The sequence below is a fragment of the Lactuca saligna genome, chromosome 5 (assembly GCF_052625555.1).
Source record: "Lactuca saligna cultivar CGN05327 chromosome 5, ASM5262555v1, whole genome shotgun sequence".
NCBI classification, from domain to species: Eukaryota; Viridiplantae; Streptophyta; class Magnoliopsida; order Asterales; family Asteraceae; genus Lactuca; species Lactuca saligna.
Genome location: NC_136421.1, coordinates 65,987,070 through 66,005,719, shown reverse-complemented (window position 1 = coordinate 66,005,719; position 18,650 = coordinate 65,987,070). Strand labels below are relative to the sequence as shown.

Here is an 18,650-nt window from a genome sequence, read left to right as displayed (position 1 = left end):
GTATTTAGGGTTGCATGCACACTTAGGAGTGTTAGAATGCTCAAAACCCAACAGACTCCGCTTTTGGAGCGGATTCGGGAGGCCCAGCAGGAGGCCTTGCAGGAGGAACATCGGAAGAGTGAGCGCATAGTGGGTCAGGTTTCCTCCTTCGACTTTGACAGCAGGGGATTATTGACATTGCACCGCAGAGTATGGGTGCCATACCTTGGGGGCGTGCGCTAGATTTTGATGGAAGAGGCGCACAAATCCCAATTCTCCATTCATCCCGGGGCAACAAAGATGTATAGGGATCTTCGTCTTGACTATTGGTGGCCCTGCATGAAGTGGGATGTGGCTTGGTACGTCGAGCGATGCTTGACCTGCAAGAAGGTCAAGGCCGAACATCAGAGACCACATGACAAGATGCAGCCGTTGGAAATCCCATTGTGGAAGTGGGAGGATATTACGATGGATTTTATCACAAAGCTTCCCAGGACCGCACGAGGAGTGGACTCTATATGGGTCATCGTGGATCGATTGACCAAGAGCGCTCATTTTATTCCAATTCAGGAGAGCATCTCGGCCGAGAAGTTGGCCGACATCTATATCAAGGAGATAGTGGCGCGACATGGGGTGCCAGTATCAGTGATTTCAGATAGAGATGTGCGCTTTACTTCCAGGTTTTGGAAGAAGTTTCATGATGAGTTGGGCACTCGTCTGCATCTCAACACTGCCTTCCACCCGTAGATGGATGGCCAGAGTGAGCGAACCATCCAGACTCTTGAGGATATGTTGCGGGCATGCGTGATAGATTTCGGCGGCAGTTGGGATACGTATCTTCCGTTAGCCGAGTTTTCGTATAACAACAGTTGCCATGCGAGTATTGACTGCCCTCCTCTCGATATGCTCTATGGGAGAAAGTGCAGGACCCCGATTTGTTGGGGCGAGGTCGGTCAGTGTGTCATTGGGAGCACCGAAGTGGTGCTCAAGATGACAGAGTTGATCCAGCAGGTTCATATTAGACTGTAGACTGCGCAGAGTCGGCAGAAAAGTTACGCCGACAGGAGGCATTCAGACTTGGAATTTCAGGTGGGTGACATGGTCCTCCTGAAGGTATCACCCTGGAAGGGTGTCATTAGGTTCCAGAAGAGGGGCAAGTTGGGCCCCAGGTTCATTGGTCCTTTTAGGGTTTTGGCCCGGGTGGGTCGGGCCGCCTATCGATTGGATCTTCCAGCAGAGCTTAGCCAGATCCACAACACTTTTCATATTTCTCAGTTGAGAAAGTGTTTGGTGGACGAGTTAGCAGTTGTGCCCTTGGAGGATATTCAGGTTGATAGCAACCTGAATTATATCGAGAGACCAGTTGAAATCTTAGATCGAAAGGCGAAGACCTTGAGGAACAAGGTGGTTCAGTTGGTGAAGGTGCAGTGGCAGCACCGGAAGGGTTCAGAGTGGACCTGGGAGGCAGAGGAGGAGATGAGGGAGCACTACCTTGAGTTGTTTTTGGAGACAGCAGACTTCGAGGACGAAGTCTAAGATAAGCGGGGCAGAATTGTAACGCACCGTTCCTGGTATGTATTTATTTCAATTAAATGTTCTTTTGGGAAGATCTACTCGGCGAGTTGTAGACCTAACTCGCCGAGTAGATGTCGAGTGGATGCGGGCTTTAAGTGATCTACTCGGCGAGTCCACGCCTGGACTCGGCGAGTAGGCCAATCAGGAGGAGACCCCAATTCCTAGGGTTTGCACCCTATTTAAACGACCTTACAGTCCCATCTCAGCCCCCATCACCCTCAGAGCAATCCTTATCGCTAGCCTCCATTGGTGAGTTTGAGTGATTTATTGCTTTGTGAAGGGACTTTTGGTGCACTTTGGAGCAAGTGGAAGAAGGGAGAAGTTGAAGAGGTCAAGGTAGAGGATTTAGATCCAGGACACATTCATTTGTGGTCATCCATTATGGTAATAAAGTTTCCATCTTGGTTATTTATCTATTAGATCTTGGTTGTCCCTAAATTGTTACTTTTAAGCCCTAAAACCCCAAATCCTTGAAGAGAAACCTTATGGTTAGGTTATACTTCAGATCTGGACTCTCATTACCTTCTTGAAGTGTTAAGTTTCGGTCATAATGGTGATTAAGGTCCCTTTTGAGCTTAGAACCCATTAAGAGCTTAGTTTGGGGCATTTGAAGCCTCTAAAGCTATGCATGCACGTAAAGTTTGCAACTTTACGTGAAAAGCATGCGCTAGAAGCTTGGATCTGTGGTTTGGAGCCGCTGCATGGCTCAGATTAGGTATGTATGGCAAAAGGACTGGATGTAGTCGGCGAGTAGAACGATGGACTCGGCGAGTCCCATGAATATAGTCGTGGACTCGGCGAGTTGGATAAGCAACTCGACGAGTCTGATGAAGATTGCCTTAGACTCGACGAGTTGTTCTTCAACTCGGCGAGTCAGATGAATTTGGACTTAGTATGTATGCACCGAGGAAGAACGCATCGAGTCTTCGCTAAGCTCGACGAGTAGAAACGGGTGTAGAACTAGAACAGATGGAAGGGACTCGGCGAGTGGGCGAGCTAACTCGACGAGTCCGGTCAACCAGGAAGTTGACTTGACCAGGATGTTGACTTTGACCATGGGGTAAAACAGTCATTTTATCCTAAGATTAGTTATCAGTATCTGACTTAGTGTTTATGGGGATTGTAGCAGGGGAGTTCCGGTTCAGCAGTCAGGCGCTCAGCAAGCAGACTTTCAGCAGCTACTTCGAGGTGAGTTACCTTCCTGTAGCGGTGGGTCTAAGGCCACAATGTCGACCCACTAGTAGTAATTGTATGATTAGATGATTTTCTCTGTGACATTCATCTACGGTTGCCAGTACCTGTGTTATGTTTATGTGTTTGTACGATGTGATGCTATGTGCTAGCGATAGTAGGGGAGATAGTCCCCAGGTTACCAGTCGATAGGGCCGAAGGGGCAGTCATGCCCAGCTATGCTAAATAAATTATGTGATACGTGTTATGTGGTAGTGGTAGGGGTGAAATAGTCCCCAGTATCCGGTCGAAAGGACCGAAGGGGAGACCAGCACCCAGATATGGTAGTCAGTATCCGGTCGAAAGGACCGAAGGGGAGACCAGCACCCAAATATGCTAGTCAGTATCCGGTCGAAAGTCGAAAGGACCGAAGGGAAGACCAGCACCCATATATGCTAGTCAGTATCCGGTCGAAAGGACCGAAGGGGTAGGTCGGGTACCCAAATATGCCTGACAATATTTGTATGTTAAATGGTTATTTGGTATGCGGTAAGTTGGGGGAACTCACTAAGCTTCGTGCTTACAGTTTTCAGTTTTGGTTTCAAGTACCTCTTCTTCGAAGGGGAAGGAGCTGGCGCGGTAGCAGCACATCACACGCACGCTTTGTATTCCGCACTATGAGATCTTCCTGGGGAATTGTACTCTGACTTTATTATGTTTTTATAAACTGGTTTCCAGACACGCACATCTTTTATGAAATGATATGATCGGTGAATGTTTTATTCTAATGTTTTGCTAAGTATGCGTATTTAAAAATGAAATTTTTGGCTCGTATTTTCGGGATGTTACATAAAAATCATGACATCATTTATGGGCAAGCGTAAAATAATCTTTCTGGGTTTTTAGGTGTCCCCAATATCCAAATGATACATTCACCTACACAATTGCAGTATGTCAGTCACTTGATTTATTTGATCAAATATCAATAACTTCATAATTAAATGTCATGGAGTGAGTATTACCCATTTATACAAAATTTTAATGCAAACAAGTACAATGCATTGTCTTGTCAATCAGTAAAGTTTTCTTAAGGGTTGATTATGAAACCATCTGGTTTGACTATAAATCTTTCAAGTTGAACTATGAAGTGCATGCAAGTACAATGCATTGTCTTGTCAATCAGTAAAGTTTGCTTAAGGGTTGACTATGAAATCATATGGTTTGACTATGAATCCTTCAAGTTGAAATATAAAGTGCAGATAAGTATAATTCCTTGTCTTGTCAATTAGTAAAGTCTGCTTACGGTTTTACTATGAAATCATGTGGTTTGCCATGAAATCATGTGGTTTGACTATGAAGTAATCCAATTTCAATACCAGCTTTTGTATATTTATAATCGGATTGGTTTGATTTTCCTAATACACTTTCATTTCATGTGAAAATGATTTCTTGCAACCAAGAAAGCTTTTGTGACCTACCAATATTCTTTCATACTCTTGAAAGAACAAATCCTAATACCTTCATAGCCATCAAGAAAATAGATACCAACCGCTTTCAATTCTATTTTGTGGCTTAAGGTTGCGTGGTATGTCATCTTTATTTTATTGATTTAATTAATAGTTGTAGGTAATGTACCTTGTTTAGATTTTGCATGTGACTAATATAAGTATGTTTTATTTTTATACAGATCCCTACCTTCCTCAGGTGCATGATACCATTAATATATGTGGGTTATTTACCCCTACTTGGCAACTATTTGACAACAATATACTTTACGGTGGCTTTGGATGGAAACCATGAACCCCTACCCTTAACAGTTGGTTTGGGAACCTTAGAGTGTGAGGAATCTTAGGCATGGTTCATGAGGAAGTTAAAAGAATGTTTAGGTGACAGTACAGAGGTTGGTTTCATAAGCCACCTATGTGATAAAATAGACTTTGCCGTTGGGATAGTCTACCCAGCTTTGTATCATGGGTATTGTCCTAAAGATATAGCTCGGAAAATACGAGATTTTATCAGACATAATGATACGATTATCAAAAAGTTGTTTTAGAAGTCATGTAGTGCATGTAGTGTGCATGAATTTTACTTGTGTTTGGAAAGCTTTCAAAATGCATGTAGGAATCCAATTGTCTGGCTTTACAAATAAAGTCATTTCAAAATGGGCACGAATATTTTTTCCTAAAGTACGTTACAATATTAAATCGATTGATATTCCTATAATTATGAATAATATATCCACCTACACATATGAGTTACCTATAACAGCAATCATTGAGTTAATCAATCACTCGAATCAAGTGGCATATGGTGAACGGGATGAAGTTGGAGGTAAATTTATACTTATAATTTGTTATTTCTTGTGTTATTATTTCTAAATTAACAAATTTCACAGGGAGGATTTCTGTTGGTGTGACCCCTTATGTTGAGAATAAGGTTCAAAACCAAGTGAACAAGTCTTATAATTAGGAGGCAAGACATATTTATGGGGATATATTTGAAGTGGATGAAAATTTCAAGACCTTCAAAGTACAACTTGAACGTAGGGTATATAGTTGTGGCAAATGGCAAAAAAGTGGTATACCTTGTGGCCATGTTATAGCATCACTAAGAACTCGTACGTCTGCAGCCATTCACGGAATGGTTGATTATAAGCTGACTTCTGCCCTGTACCAAGCTTCATTCGGGTCTGAGATGGTGAATTCTATGCCATCACATGTGCAATGGAAAATACCAAATGAAATGGTGTTCCTGTTACCTCCTAAGTAGAAGTAGCTATTGATGTACTGCTTTCCATTTTATGTCCTATTATGTAGTAGTTATGGTTTAATGTTTTAATGAAATGAAAATGGATGTGTTTTCTTAATTCATGTTTTATGCTCATTACCTAAACAACATACATTAAAGGATTAACAAGATACACGAGACCAACATACATTAAATGACTAACATGCATATTAAAAATGAGGGACATTCTTTAAAAGATTTCATGCTTCCCCATGCGTAAACTCCCTACCATTAGATTCGAAACGGTATAGCTCCATAGCCACCTGTATGAGAATATCTTCATCCATATTTGGATGTTCATTATCCAGCTCGTTATATGTCTGACCCTTTGTTTCAAATCCATAAACTTGACTTTGACATCTCTTTTCTTCGATATTGAGTACAACCCATTTGATGGCGAAACAAATGACAGACACGAGACCAAAATGATCCATTGCGAACTTGTGGCGGGCCTAGTGGAAAATCCTCCTTTACAGTTACGATCCAAGCATGAACCAAAGCAACCTCCTCCTGATGCTCCATCTTAGTGGTACAGATGGGTCCATATTTGAAAGATAAAATTGTAAGGTGATATAATTAATATGGATATGAACAATTATTTACAGTGGCACCCTTTTGTAACTCCATCTTTATTGTCAAGTCAAACAATCGTGTCTTGTGTTGTCAGTCTGTGTAATGGCTTGTCAACTTAAACAGTCCTTTCTTGTGTTGTCAATAAGTACACTACGTTCTTCAGGTAAGTTGGACTATGAATTGCAGACAAATTAAAAAATTTGACTGTGATTTTGTGTAGAAACTTATGTGCTTTTGACTGACATCCCAATCACTAAAAGTATTTTTATTTTGTTTTACAATATCATTGGCCTAAAAGGTGAGTGTTTTTGTTGCTTCTGTTAAAAGAATAGAGAAAATTACATAGTTAAGATCAATAACATTTAACACAAACATTAATATTACAACTTACTACCTGCAAGCTACGTCTTTGAAACCACCACTTTTACATTGTTGCACGGAAAAATTCGATCAACATTAGTATCGACACCTTACGTGCATGTCTAGATAATGCATTTATAGACTCTGCATTGTTGGATAACATAAGATTGTATCGGTTGCCTCTAAAATGTGCCCTAGACCAAGTTTCAGGAGTTATACTTTGTAAGTATTCTCATATTGTACTTTTGTCTTTTTCATAAGGTCTATAACATCATTAAAATCATCAACTGTATAGGCTCTACAAGCCTCCCAAAAAAATCCTTTAATTGTCTTACTCTTCCCGTATCTAGCTACTATGTTGAAATACAAATTGACACCACATATTTCGTGATTAGCGTGAGGAAAAATATTGGCAACAGATGTCACTTTCGACGGAGACCTATTAGATATAATTGTAAGATCTTCCATATTGCCTATGCAATCATGTAGTTTTTTTTAAAAAAACCATGTCCTAGAATTTGTACATTTTTGCATATATTATATGCAACCAGTAATATTTGGTTTTGTCTGTCCTTAGTAAGGACAATAAATATGGTACATTTGAACTCGCCCTTTAGGTGGGCTCCATCTACTACAAGGGTCGACTTACAACAATTGACAAAAGCGCGTACCTATAATACATTGTATATCTATTCAAATAAACTGATTATAGTTAGGTACACCACAAGAAAAATAATAATAATAAAATATAGTAATAGTAACCGAGCAACCAAATGCAACATGCAAGAACTCAAACCGATCACCATTTGTTTGAATATGTGTCACTGTTTCGGGATTATGTTTGACCGAATTGTGGAAATAAGCCTGAAGTTTGGTAAAAGAATCCTCTTTCGTACCCCTTATCAACAATAGTGCATATTGCTTCGCACGCCAAGCCTGATGGTATGAGATACTGATTTTCAATTGAGCAGTCATATCATTAAAATATATTGTCCCCGGTATACTCTACTATAATCTTTAGCCAAAACATCAACAAGATATTCACTCAAAATTTAACAGAATTTAAGGAATCTACAAAATTAACTTCACATTTACATAACAGTAAGAATCAGACCTGATAAAGACTTGTTGTCGCATATTGAACCTTCGATTGAGCAGGAATGGTCTACAATTGAAAAGAAGCAACTGACTGAACAAAGATAAGTGGCGATTGAACAGCTTGGGTTACGATTTGACGAAATGAATGGTGATTGAACTTGAATGGAGCTTTACATACTTGTAATCGTTGTGGTATGATACTCTGATATGCGAGAGTGACGAGTCACATGAGCACAAACATACAATCAACACTCCTCTTGCTGCCATCATGTCTGGTGGCAACAACACTCCACCCACAGCCGACGAAGACAACATGTATGATACTCTGATATGCGATGGTAACGAGTAGAAGACGAGAGTGAAGCTGTGAAGGGAAGAATTGGTGTCAACGTTTTTCTGGAAGAATGAATCACAAAAACCCAAAAACGACTTAAGTAGTCCTGTAATTAGAAAAGACTTGATAGTTATTTTCATTGTAAACAAAAAATCATCAATATATAAATAATTAAATATATATTTTTTTAGAAAAAAGACAGGATATTTGTCGGTACCGGTTCCGGGTACCCGATAGTGGAACTGGAACTGGCGGGTATCCAGCGGGTATCGGTTTCGTAAAAACAAAAATTGGAACCGAGTCCGCTTAAAGCAGTTCCTAGACTTTAGGAACCGGAAGACGGTTCCGGTTCCAGAACCGGCGGTTCCTGTTCTGAAAGCAGGTACCTGCTTCCGATGCTCATCCCTAGTAAATATGAAGACAATGTAAGCGAATATTTAAATTTTCTTTTGGCATACATGCTGGTACACATTCGTTAGAAGAATTTTTTTAGATGACGTAACATCTATTATATCTATTATGTAGTTGGTTGTTGGAATTTTATTATGTTCGAATATTTATTTTTTATAAGAATTACTAAAAAAATATTATAAGAAAAGTTAACGTTGCTAATGAAAAGAACCACAATGAATTGTACCGTCACAAATCTTTTTTTTTTGTTTTAGGCGCAAACATCGTCATTTAACGGAGTCTAAGGATGGAGGGAGTGGTGTCACAGGAACCGTACTCTCTCCTATGACACATAGGAACCATATCATTTTTACCACACTTTGTGTGGTTCTTTACCACACCTATGGAGTGGAAACCATGATAAAGAAAAAAAGATGTGAGAGAAAAGAAAAGATAGAGAAAAACACATAGATAAAGAGAGAAGAAAGAGGGTGCGGTCATTTTTAACCGCACTGCAGCCAAAACCGCAGGAAACCGCATCCAGGGACGGTGTTTGCGGTCCAGGTTGCAAGGATGCGGCTTGAAACCGCAGTCCGGCTAAAGACAAAGAAATACACAAACGACAAACTGAAAATAAACCGCGCGGGGTCGCCAAAATGATTTCCGTTCAAAATACAGAGACTGACAATTGTCAGTTTTTCTTTCAGCAGCAAGAACACCAAATCAACAATGGCGAGAACGAAGCAAATTGCTAAACGGAGTTCCTCCAAGGCCAAGCTCAAAACTGGTGTGCACATGAACTCACTTTTTCTTCGTCACTCAATTTAGATCGAATCATTATTTTTTGATACTTCACATTTTTTCTTTTGCTAGAACCCTAATTTTTTTTTTTCATCAACTAAAATCGCAGGTATCGCGTCTAGTTCTACCAGCACGGTGATAATCTTTCTCTATTATCTCGATTTCAATGTTAATTTTAAGTGTTTTTGAGGTTTGATTTACTGATTTAGCAGCAGATTTTTGTGATGTAATGTGGTTTTGATGTTATTTTGATATCTTCTGCTCCAGCCACAACCAAGAAAGAGTCCGAGGAAGACTCCGTCAAGTGAGTTCTTGTATACGTTTTGATGTTTGCTGTGTATGTGTGTATGTGCTGAGATTTTGTAGATCTGAAAGGTTTTTGGTTTACAGGTTCAGAAGCCGGAGCCGGAGAAAGGAAGAGACCTCATCGTCATAAGCCTGGGACTCAAGCCCTCCGTGAGATCCGGCGTTTGCAGAAGACCGTCAATCTTCTCATCCCGGCCGCTCCTTTCATCCGAACTGTAAGATGCCTGCAATCGCATTCATCCCTAACAAGATTTTTGTTAACCAATTGTGTACTTCGATTCTCATAAGTCACAATCATATCGATTACATTATTTTTATCCAATTTTCTTGCAAATGGACAAATTAAAGCATTCGTCGTCAAGTTATGAAATTATATGTGTTAAAACACATTGAATCGTTTGTCTTTCTATTGCAAACTACTAATGATTGCGTTCATTTGTTTCAACACAAAATGACTAAAATACCCTCATTACATATTACTGATGGCTTTAATTTGGGTGTTAAATTGTTTGCAGGTAAGAGAAATTAGCAATTACTTTGCCCCTGAAGTCACCCGATGGCAAGCTGAAGCTTTACAAGCACTTCAGGAGGTATCATATGATTTCCTTTTTCATTAAGTCGTTCTTTTTGAATTTAAGTAAAAAAAGAAACACTCATATATAGCTTACTGGGTTAAGTCATCTCCCCATTAAATCCATTAGTATATGTTAAAAGTTTTTTGTTATGCAGGCTGCAGAAGATTATTTAGTTCAGTTGTTTGAAGATTCAATGCTATGCTCCATACATGCAAAACGTGTGACACTTGGTAAGTTTTCACTAAATCTGGGAAAATAGAACATATTAAAATGGGTAATTTGTTTCTCCTCAAATCTATCCAATTATAGACATGTCATCAAATACAAAAGCAACTTTTGAATATTATATGGGTTTAAAATGGGTAATAGCAAGTAGGGTGCTATAATAAACAAATTAATGAATTATGTTGTCTAATGCTGACTTGTCATTTGCACATATTATTATTTTCAGTGAAAAAGGATTGGGAATTGGCAAGAAGACTTGGAAAGAAAGGGCAGCCCTATTAATTATACCAGTTAACTAATTGTTTATAACATAATGTTAGGTGGTAGCGACTCCTTATTGTTACTTCTTGAATAGATTTATGAGGTTAGAGGATATATTTATGAACTTTACAAAACTATATTTGTAAGTCACATGATTAAATGAAAAAAATAAAAAAGTTATATTTACATCATGCGTAAATTGTTATTTGCTTAAGGATCATAACAACATGTAACTTGAAACTTGTAAGCATTGATGATCGTGATAATATAATGAAACTTGCTATTATGTTATTATGTCAGTATGTTGCTATTATGTGTAAAGAGATGTAATGTTTATTATGAAGGTTACATATTGGTAATTATTTGTCAAGAAATCAATTTCCCATTCACTCACCAAATATACTGATAAGTGTGAATTGAGTATTAGTTTGTAAAGTAAGAAAATTAAGAAATGAAATTACACTCAAAATTTTTATACCAGTCAAGCATGATATTGAAAGTGTGAATACATAGTATTTAAAGTACATGTAATGTTCAAAATTACTTCCAAACATAAAAATATAATTGTTTTATAGCATTGTGAAATGGTGTATGCATCTACAAGTATATACAAAGACCATTTCTAGCTATAAAACATAAAAATGGAGGCAATAAGTTTTTGTACACTCATATATATACCAAATCAACTTGAATGAGCAAGCCTTTGTTAAACACCTGAATGCCTTCTTGATGGGCTTCCTGTTATTACAGAAGCCAGTCTTTTTGCAGTCCATGTCACCTTCGATATGTTTCGAAGATGAACCACCATTGCCATTTTCTCATCCTCTGAAATCTCAAACATAAAACCTGCCAAAAAGTAACATGAAACTCGTTAAACCTCATGGCCCACAAAACGGGTCTTACCCATAACCCATTTGGTATGTAGGATGGTACAAGAGAGAACATCATATACTGTGTTTGACGTGCATTGAATCGAGACTCAGACAATCTTTCTAGGGCTGTTTTCGATAACGAGGATAAGGAGGGCATTTACGTCTTTCGCACATACGATAAATCAAGAGCGAGTCCATGTCCCACCTTTTTGGATGGGACAACAAATTGAAATTTTTTTATTCTATTGACATCGGTCATAGTCTCAGTCAAATGCACGTCCAAAGCAGTACAAGCACAAGTTTGTTCTGACATGTGTAACCAACGGGCCCCGTTGGTTACATAGGACAACTAAGGATGGCCTTGTCCCGCGTTTGGTTTTGCATGTGGCTGAGATTGTGACCGATGTCGATAGAATAAAAAATTTCAATTTGTTGTCCCATCCAAAAAGGTGGGACACAGACTCGTTCTTGATTTCTTGTATGTGCAAAAGACGGAAATACCCTCCTCATTCTCGTCATCGAAAACAGCCCTAGAAAGATTGTCGAGTCTCGGTCCAATGCATGTCAAACCCAGTATAACCTGTTCTGTCTTGTTCTGTCCCGTCCTGCATATGCATAACAAACAGGGTGAGACTGATGTCAATAGGACAAAAATTAAAAAGATACCTGAACTCTTGGAAAGAGCGAGTAATGAAAACGAAGCAAGAACTCTTTCTTCAATCGTGTTATCACGATTCAACGAATCTATCAACTTCCGTATTAGGATTGACAATGCGGCACTCTGAAGAACATCTCCATCACCAACCGTATGAACAAATTTACTCATCCAAGCAACTGTCACAAGGGATGCACGTGCCAAACAAGGGATCCCATAACCTATCGATTCCCCAATTGCCCTTATAAGCTTTTCGCCACCACTAATCCATAACGCCATTGCAGCTTTCCTTTGCCAATGCTCTATCTCATCATCTTCATTCTAAACCACATGAATTAGGTTTAGGTCTAAGTTTTAGTCCAAATTAAATGGAAATTAAGAATTTGGATATTATTGTTTTTGATTACCAAATGTTTGGATCCTTGGACGATGAAGTATCTACCATGGAAGCCGCCCTCCAAGCTCTCATCATAACCAGCTTCTTTCAAGATCCAATTTTCAGCTTCTGGTGTGCCTGTGTAAGCATACCTGCCTCCTAATATCAACAAGGCTTTTGCTGTTTGTTCTTGAACATTTTCATTACATATTTGACAATCTAAAGCTTCGGTTATTGCATCTATTGCCTCCTCTCGATATACACTACTCTTCAGTGGATCTCCCTGCAATAAACTGCTATATAGGGGTGTTTCTTTTTGACTGAATGCAGAAAGAATGACTTAATAGAGAAAGTCAAAGAAAACGTTACCATAAAAAGATCAAGCTGAAGCATTATGGTAGCAATTAGAGGGCGTTTTTCTTGTGTAGCCTTTTGTAAAGAAACTAACAAGATTTGCATTGTGTTCAAGCAATCCAATCCCTTCAATAACTTGTCGAAAAGTTTCGTTCTTTGCTCAAATCTGTTGAATCCAAGAAAAATAATCATTAATCAAACCCTAAAAGTTTTTTCTTGTGGTGAATGTTATGAATTTTACCTATGGAGGCAGATTAACTCGACAAGCAAAGAGAATACAGTCTCATTGCCATCGACCTCTTTACCACGAACCAAGAGTGCAAGAATGAGCTCAGGATTCAAATTATCCGCTAAATAATGGCGACACCTTCCATCCGCTTGAATACACCAATAAATCACAGAAACCGCTTTACACTTCTCAACATCATCTCCATTCGTGATTCTTCTCAACAACAAACTCAACCCTCCAATCGCAATCACTTGTCTCCCATTCTCAAGATTCCGATCTTCATCAAACCCCGTAAGCAGCCGATCGAGAAAATAATACGCCGCAATTTGAGGACGACACCGAACACTGAACAATTGCTGTGTTTGATCTCCGAATTCAAGCACTCGTAGCACCAACGGGATCCATTCGGTGGAAATCATCTGTTTCGCTTCGGGTTTCACAAAATGGAGCAAAATCGCGGCTTTTAGGAACAGGCTACTGTTTCTCATGAGTTCAGTGAACCCTTCGAGACGTGGATCTAGGGTTAGAATGATCTTCCCGTTCGCCGGGTTTTTGGAAACGAGTTCTGTTAATAATGAGATGACGAGTTCGAGGATTTCTTCGTTGGTAGATGCGAATAATACTTCGAGCATACCTTCGATTACTGATGGATTGGATAGTTGTTTTTCGATTAATTGATCGTCTAGCCATGATTTGGTTATGACACGAATCGCGGTTTCACATTCGGGTAAATTTTCGGAGGTTGTGATCGAGGAAACGGCTCTGGTTAGATCAGATGATGAAGACGCGATTGAAGAAGATCTGGTTAATCGTGATTCTGTTTGTAAGATTTGACATGGAAGAAATCGCGTGTAGTCTGGTTTGCTTGACGAACTTCGAAGATCGGAGAGTGTACTCTGTCGGTGATCAACAAAATTGATCAGTGGCTTTAACTATTTGTAGTATAAAAGTCAAAATTAAACAATTTCATAAAATGCTATTAAAAGCAATACATAATAAAAAAAACTTATTTATTTATTTGTTAAAATATTTTACTCTTATTTATTTCTATTATATCATTTTATTTGTAGTTTATTTCTTATTAAAGATTTATATTCTGGAAATTTTATTTCTTTATTGTATTGTGTGTGTGTGTATATATATATATATATATATATATATATATATATATATATATATATATATATATATATATATAATTATCCATTATTGTTAATAATTGGATATATTATTTTAAAATATAACTATAAATAGAAAGAGATTTATTAATTAAAAGAAATAATAAAAATCAAGTTGTTATTTTTGCATTTTACCCTTAAATATTTTTAATGTAAATTTCATCAACAAAAAAAAAAAAAAAAAAAAAATTATAGTTTATTCTAAACTTTTCCCCTTTTGGCTTTTCCATAAAAGGAAAAAAAATAACAAAGTAATGTCAAAAAGTAAAAAAGTAATGTCATTGATTTGTTTATTATAGTATCTCAATTTTAAATTTTTTTTTTTTAATTCTACTTTGAAAGGTCTACCAGTTTATAATGATGTCATGTATATATAAAATAGATTTCACTTCTATAACTGTATAGATCTTCTCAAAATGTAATGTCTTAACTAAAAAACATGAAATTATTATAAAAAATGAAAACATTCTTGAAATTAGCCTTTTCCATTACAACTTTTGCGCATAATTAAAATAGCAAAATGAGAAAGATTGATAAACATACTTGAACATTTCTCTGTTGGTTGTTATCATAATCATCTAAACAAAGTTCTTCTTCTTCTTCTTCTTCCTTTTGTTCCATGGCTCCATAATCAGACTCCATAGATGCTTGTTTCTCAATCGGAGCACCAAAAACAGCTCGATGTCTTCATGATCAAAGAACCCAAAACCACATTCAACATTTGCTTTATAAAAATTATAAATTAAATCACTCTCATCAAATTTTCAGAGGGTTTTAAGACTTACAGAAAGTTACCAAAGGATGAACTCCTTCTTCTTCGACTGGATGAAGAAGATAATGAATTGATTGAAGGCAAAGCCACAGAAGGAAGTGTAGCAGGAGGTTGACCACCTGTTTTAAGCCATTCTTTATAGTAGAGAGCAAACTGAATCGTACCCATATCCATATGATCTTCATAAATCTTGCTCAAATTGTTAATTTGTTCTTCTTGATCCTTCGAGCAATCATCAGAAAGGTTATCGATTTGTTTGTGGTACCAAATTTTGATATGGAGGAGATGTGGAAGAAAGAAATGCTCCCAAAGATCTGGTAGCAAGTGAGTTCTAGCTAATTGAGGCGAATCAACAAACACTTGGAGTGCATGTCTTGCAGAGATTCTATCGTTCTTCTCAAGCTTGTAAACGATTGATAAATAAAGCTGAGCACAAGCAGAGAGATGTGAATTTGGAGTTCCACATGTTGTGCCATGTCTCGATTCTTTCGAATTCAAAGCTGCAACGATCGTTAAAAACCCAATCGAATTCCTCAACGCTTTCATCTTCAATTCCTTAATCGTCCCTGGATTATCAATCAATTTCTCAATACTCTCGATCCCCAATTCCATGTTAGCGAAAACCCCATTATCCGATAACCCATTGCTTCTCCTCACCAAACACGATTGACACTTGTTCCTCAACGAATCTCGGAAATCCTTGTCTTTCAAGTACTTACCAGCATACCCACTCAAAATCGAAATCACAGCTTTGGTAGCAACTTCATCAATGGCGGGTTCATCCGATCTTCTCGAAGCCGATGAAAGACGACCTTTGGATGAAACAACCGATGAGCTCTTCTTGTGCTTTGGAACGTCGATGCTCTTCCGGTCACGGCAGATGTAAATAGGCAAAGAAATGGAGTCATGATCAGGAGCTGCTACTGTTCTATTGAATCGGACCTTTTTGCGATTGAAATTATCTCGTACGAATCCTTCTTTGGCTAGAAGCTCACTTAGAGAACCCATGTACCATAGATTAATAAATGAGGTTGATAGTTGATTCGTGAATGAGCAAGAAGATGAAGAAGAAGAGGAAGAAGAACAATGGCAGATGTCATAGGGGTCGGGGGTGGGAGTGGGGCAGAGGACAAGAAGGTGGCGGAGGTGTAAGGAGTGGTAGTGATTTCCCCAATAATTCTTGTTTTAACGGTTAGTGACTTAGTGCCTTACTGGTTCTTCAAAGGTTTAATAAGTACATTCACATACAAACATATAAAGAAAACCAAAAAAGCAGTCATTTTCTTAAAGTTTTTATATAAAAAAAATATTCGAAATTCAAAGAAAATTCCCTCGATGACCACATATATGGCGGTGGCACGCTAAGACGGCCAAAACGGTGTCGTTTACAATTTTGTAGGGTGTTAGTGAAATGTGTACACTTGCAAAATCAACCGTTATATAAGACAAATTTTCATTTTTTTTTTCTATTCTACAATGAAAATGCATTCTAAAATGTCTTTCAACTCTAATTTCACACTCCGCTGTAGGTTCAAATTTTTGCTCTAGGTTCAAATTTTGGATCATGGAGGTAATATGATAAGTTATGTTGAGCATATTCAAACCGTCTAAACAAATCGATCATAACAGAAATAAAACAAAATCTTATGTGTTCTTGCAACCTAAAAATCTAAGTTTTGTGCTATTACAGCTACCCCATAAAAAAATGAAGAATTAGATACATCTCTTGCAGCTAACGAATTTTGAGCTTGAGATCTTTTCGTGTCACCTTGTTTGGATCAATCTCTCTCGTGGTTCACACCCAATGAACTCAAAAAAGCAAAATAAGATTAAGTGTGAGGAGGGTCAAATTCACAAACCCTATGAGGGAGAGGAATTTGACCACTATAAAGGAAGGAAGAGAGTTGTCTAAGTTGTCAAGCCAAAATGAAAACAATAATGAGATCCCTATGGCTCTATTTATAACATTGAATTCCTTCCTTGGATTTATCCTTGTGACATCCCCTATTTTTCAAAACTGAAAAAAAAAAAAAAAAAAAACAATTTTCTTTACACTTTCAAAACCATATTTATTGTTTGCGAAAAATCCCAATACAATAAATTTTTTTGTGGAAACTGTCTCGTTGAATTAAAATATCATGAATGAAGATGTTATTTCAAAATACAATACCCTAAGGATGTCATAATCAATACAGTACATAAGTTACATTGTAAAGACCTAACAATCGTCTCTTAATCACTCAACATCCTAATTAAGTTCCGACAACTTTAATCTTGCTACATGTGATGCATATAGTTTGAGTGAAAACCTGATGAGACACATAGGGTTTCCAATCCCATACTATTTTAGTGATAATAATTCATAATTAAAAAATCTAGAAAACCAACTGTTACCAACAATATATCATTTAAAATAGATATCCATAAGACATTCTACCACATCTCGTTGATTCTCACATATTGATCCTTGAGGTCTAACATGACGGATCATTGCAGGCAACAAGTAGACTTTTATGCTTCGGGGATTCCTTGGAAATGGATATCAATAAAGGCAACCATGAGGGGAATAGAGTATAAACACATATGAGAACGAATACCCGTTATGTTACATAATATGCATGTGGGTTATAAATCCACATTAACAACGTAATTCACGAGACTTGTCTAGATCAGTAAAGTGTTGTCATCTTACTCTAACAGGTGACCAAACATACCTAACCGGTTTCTTGGTACATGCCTACCATTTCTAGTTGTCCAAAAAAAGGAGGAATATTAGTGTAGTACTCCGGTCCTATCTCAATGTCTACAGTGTGACTGGTCCGCCCGCCCCGGGCCTTCAGTCCACCCGGTCCTATCTCTGAGTCTACAGTCTGACTAGACGGCTCGTGCCGGGCCTTCAGACTATCTGGCCCACTCTCCGAGTCTCAGTACGTCTGGACCGCCCTCTCGAGACCTTCAGCCTATCTGGACCGCTCGTCGGGCCTTCGGCCTGACTATGTGCCCTCCCAGGTCTGCAGTCTATCCGGTCTGCCCTGGGTACGTTGTCCTACAGCATAAAGCAGGACCCACCTCAACCCAACCCCAATCAAACAACCAGGTGCACATATAAAAGATAATAACATAACAGTCCATAGACAAACAAACTGATCTAGCAAATCATATAGCATAGCAACATCCTAACCAGGATACCAACCTAACCGGTCACTAACATAACATCATCCTATATACTAGGATACCGACCTAACCCGGTCACTAACATAATACTATCCTAACTACCAGGATGCAGATCTAACAGATCAATAAACAAATCAAACAAAACCAGTATACAATTCGAGAAAGGGCCGACCTTGGTGCCTTAGACCCTGTTGATATAGTGTGGATAACTCACCTCGCAAGTCGTGTTGCTGCACCGAAAACCTCTGATCGCTGCCTCACCGGAAAAACCTGAACTATCACGTAATAAAAGCCGAGTCAATACACAACATAACAATCTTGGCTAAGGGTCCACTCAATCCATCATGTCCATTCTCTTTTAATTGGGCTAAGGCCCAATTCCAAGTCCATAACCTTGAAAGTCTATATGTAAGGCCCATTATTGGCCTAATTTACTAAATTGGGCCCAACTTCCTTATTGGGCTTAACCTCATGATCCACTATCACCAAAACTGGTCCAAAACATATCTACTCAAAAAGTCCAGCAAGGCCCAAACCCTACTAGCCCAAAAAGTAGCCTAAATCACCAAAAATCCATAGAAGGCGTACGCAGGGCGTACACGAGTC

General features: G+C 38.3%; 2 protein-coding genes across 2 annotated transcripts; one reads left to right on the top strand and one right to left on the bottom strand.

The window, feature by feature from the left end:
* The first annotated feature begins 8,888 nt into the window (after positions 1-8,888).
* On the top strand, positions 8,889-10,620 carry LOC144997293 (histone H3-like centromeric protein CENH3). The gene is made up of 7 exons (XM_078957158.1): positions 8,889-9,053; positions 9,177-9,202; positions 9,335-9,371; positions 9,458-9,588; positions 9,889-9,963; positions 10,103-10,178; positions 10,400-10,620. The coding sequence occupies exons 1-7, from the start codon at positions 8,996-8,998 to the stop codon at positions 10,453-10,455; spliced, it is 459 nt and encodes a 152-aa protein (XP_078813284.1). The 5' UTR covers positions 8,889-8,995; the 3' UTR covers positions 10,456-10,620.
* Positions 10,621-10,878: 258 nt separating this feature from the next.
* On the bottom strand, positions 10,879-16,072 carry LOC145047556 (putative E3 ubiquitin-protein ligase LIN-1). The gene is made up of 7 exons (XM_078995851.1): positions 14,884-16,072; positions 14,642-14,783; positions 12,933-13,816; positions 12,707-12,857; positions 12,369-12,620; positions 11,973-12,282; positions 10,879-11,280 (listed from the first exon to the last, which is right to left on the bottom strand). The coding sequence occupies exons 1-7, from the start codon at positions 15,876-15,878 to the stop codon at positions 11,141-11,143; spliced, it is 2,874 nt and encodes a 957-aa protein (XP_078851977.1). The 5' UTR covers positions 15,879-16,072; the 3' UTR covers positions 10,879-11,140.
* Between the last annotated feature and the right edge of the window lie 2,578 nt (positions 16,073-18,650).

Coding starts and splice junctions, on each gene's coding strand:
- LOC144997293 (XM_078957158.1), top strand. CDS start 8,996: ATGGCGAGAACGAAGCAAATTGCTAAACGGAGTTCCTCCAAGGCCAAG. Junction 9,203..9,334: donor CGTCTAGTTCTACCAGCACG/GTGATAATCTTT, acceptor CTTCTGCTCCAG/CCACAACCAAGAAAGAGTCC. Junction 9,964..10,102: donor CTTTACAAGCACTTCAGGAG/GTATCATATGAT, acceptor TTTGTTATGCAG/GCTGCAGAAGATTATTTAGT.
- LOC145047556 (XM_078995851.1), bottom strand. CDS start 15,878: ATGGGTTCTCTAAGTGAGCTTCTAGCCAAAGAAGGATTCGTACGAGAT. Junction 12,283..12,368: donor TCCAAGGATCCAAACATTTG/GTAATCAAAAAC, acceptor CATGTGGTTTAG/AATGAAGATGATGAGATAGA. Junction 11,281..11,972: donor CGCTCTTTCCAAGAGTTCAG/GTATCTTTTTAA, acceptor ACTTTTTGGCAG/GTTTTATGTTTGAGATTTCA.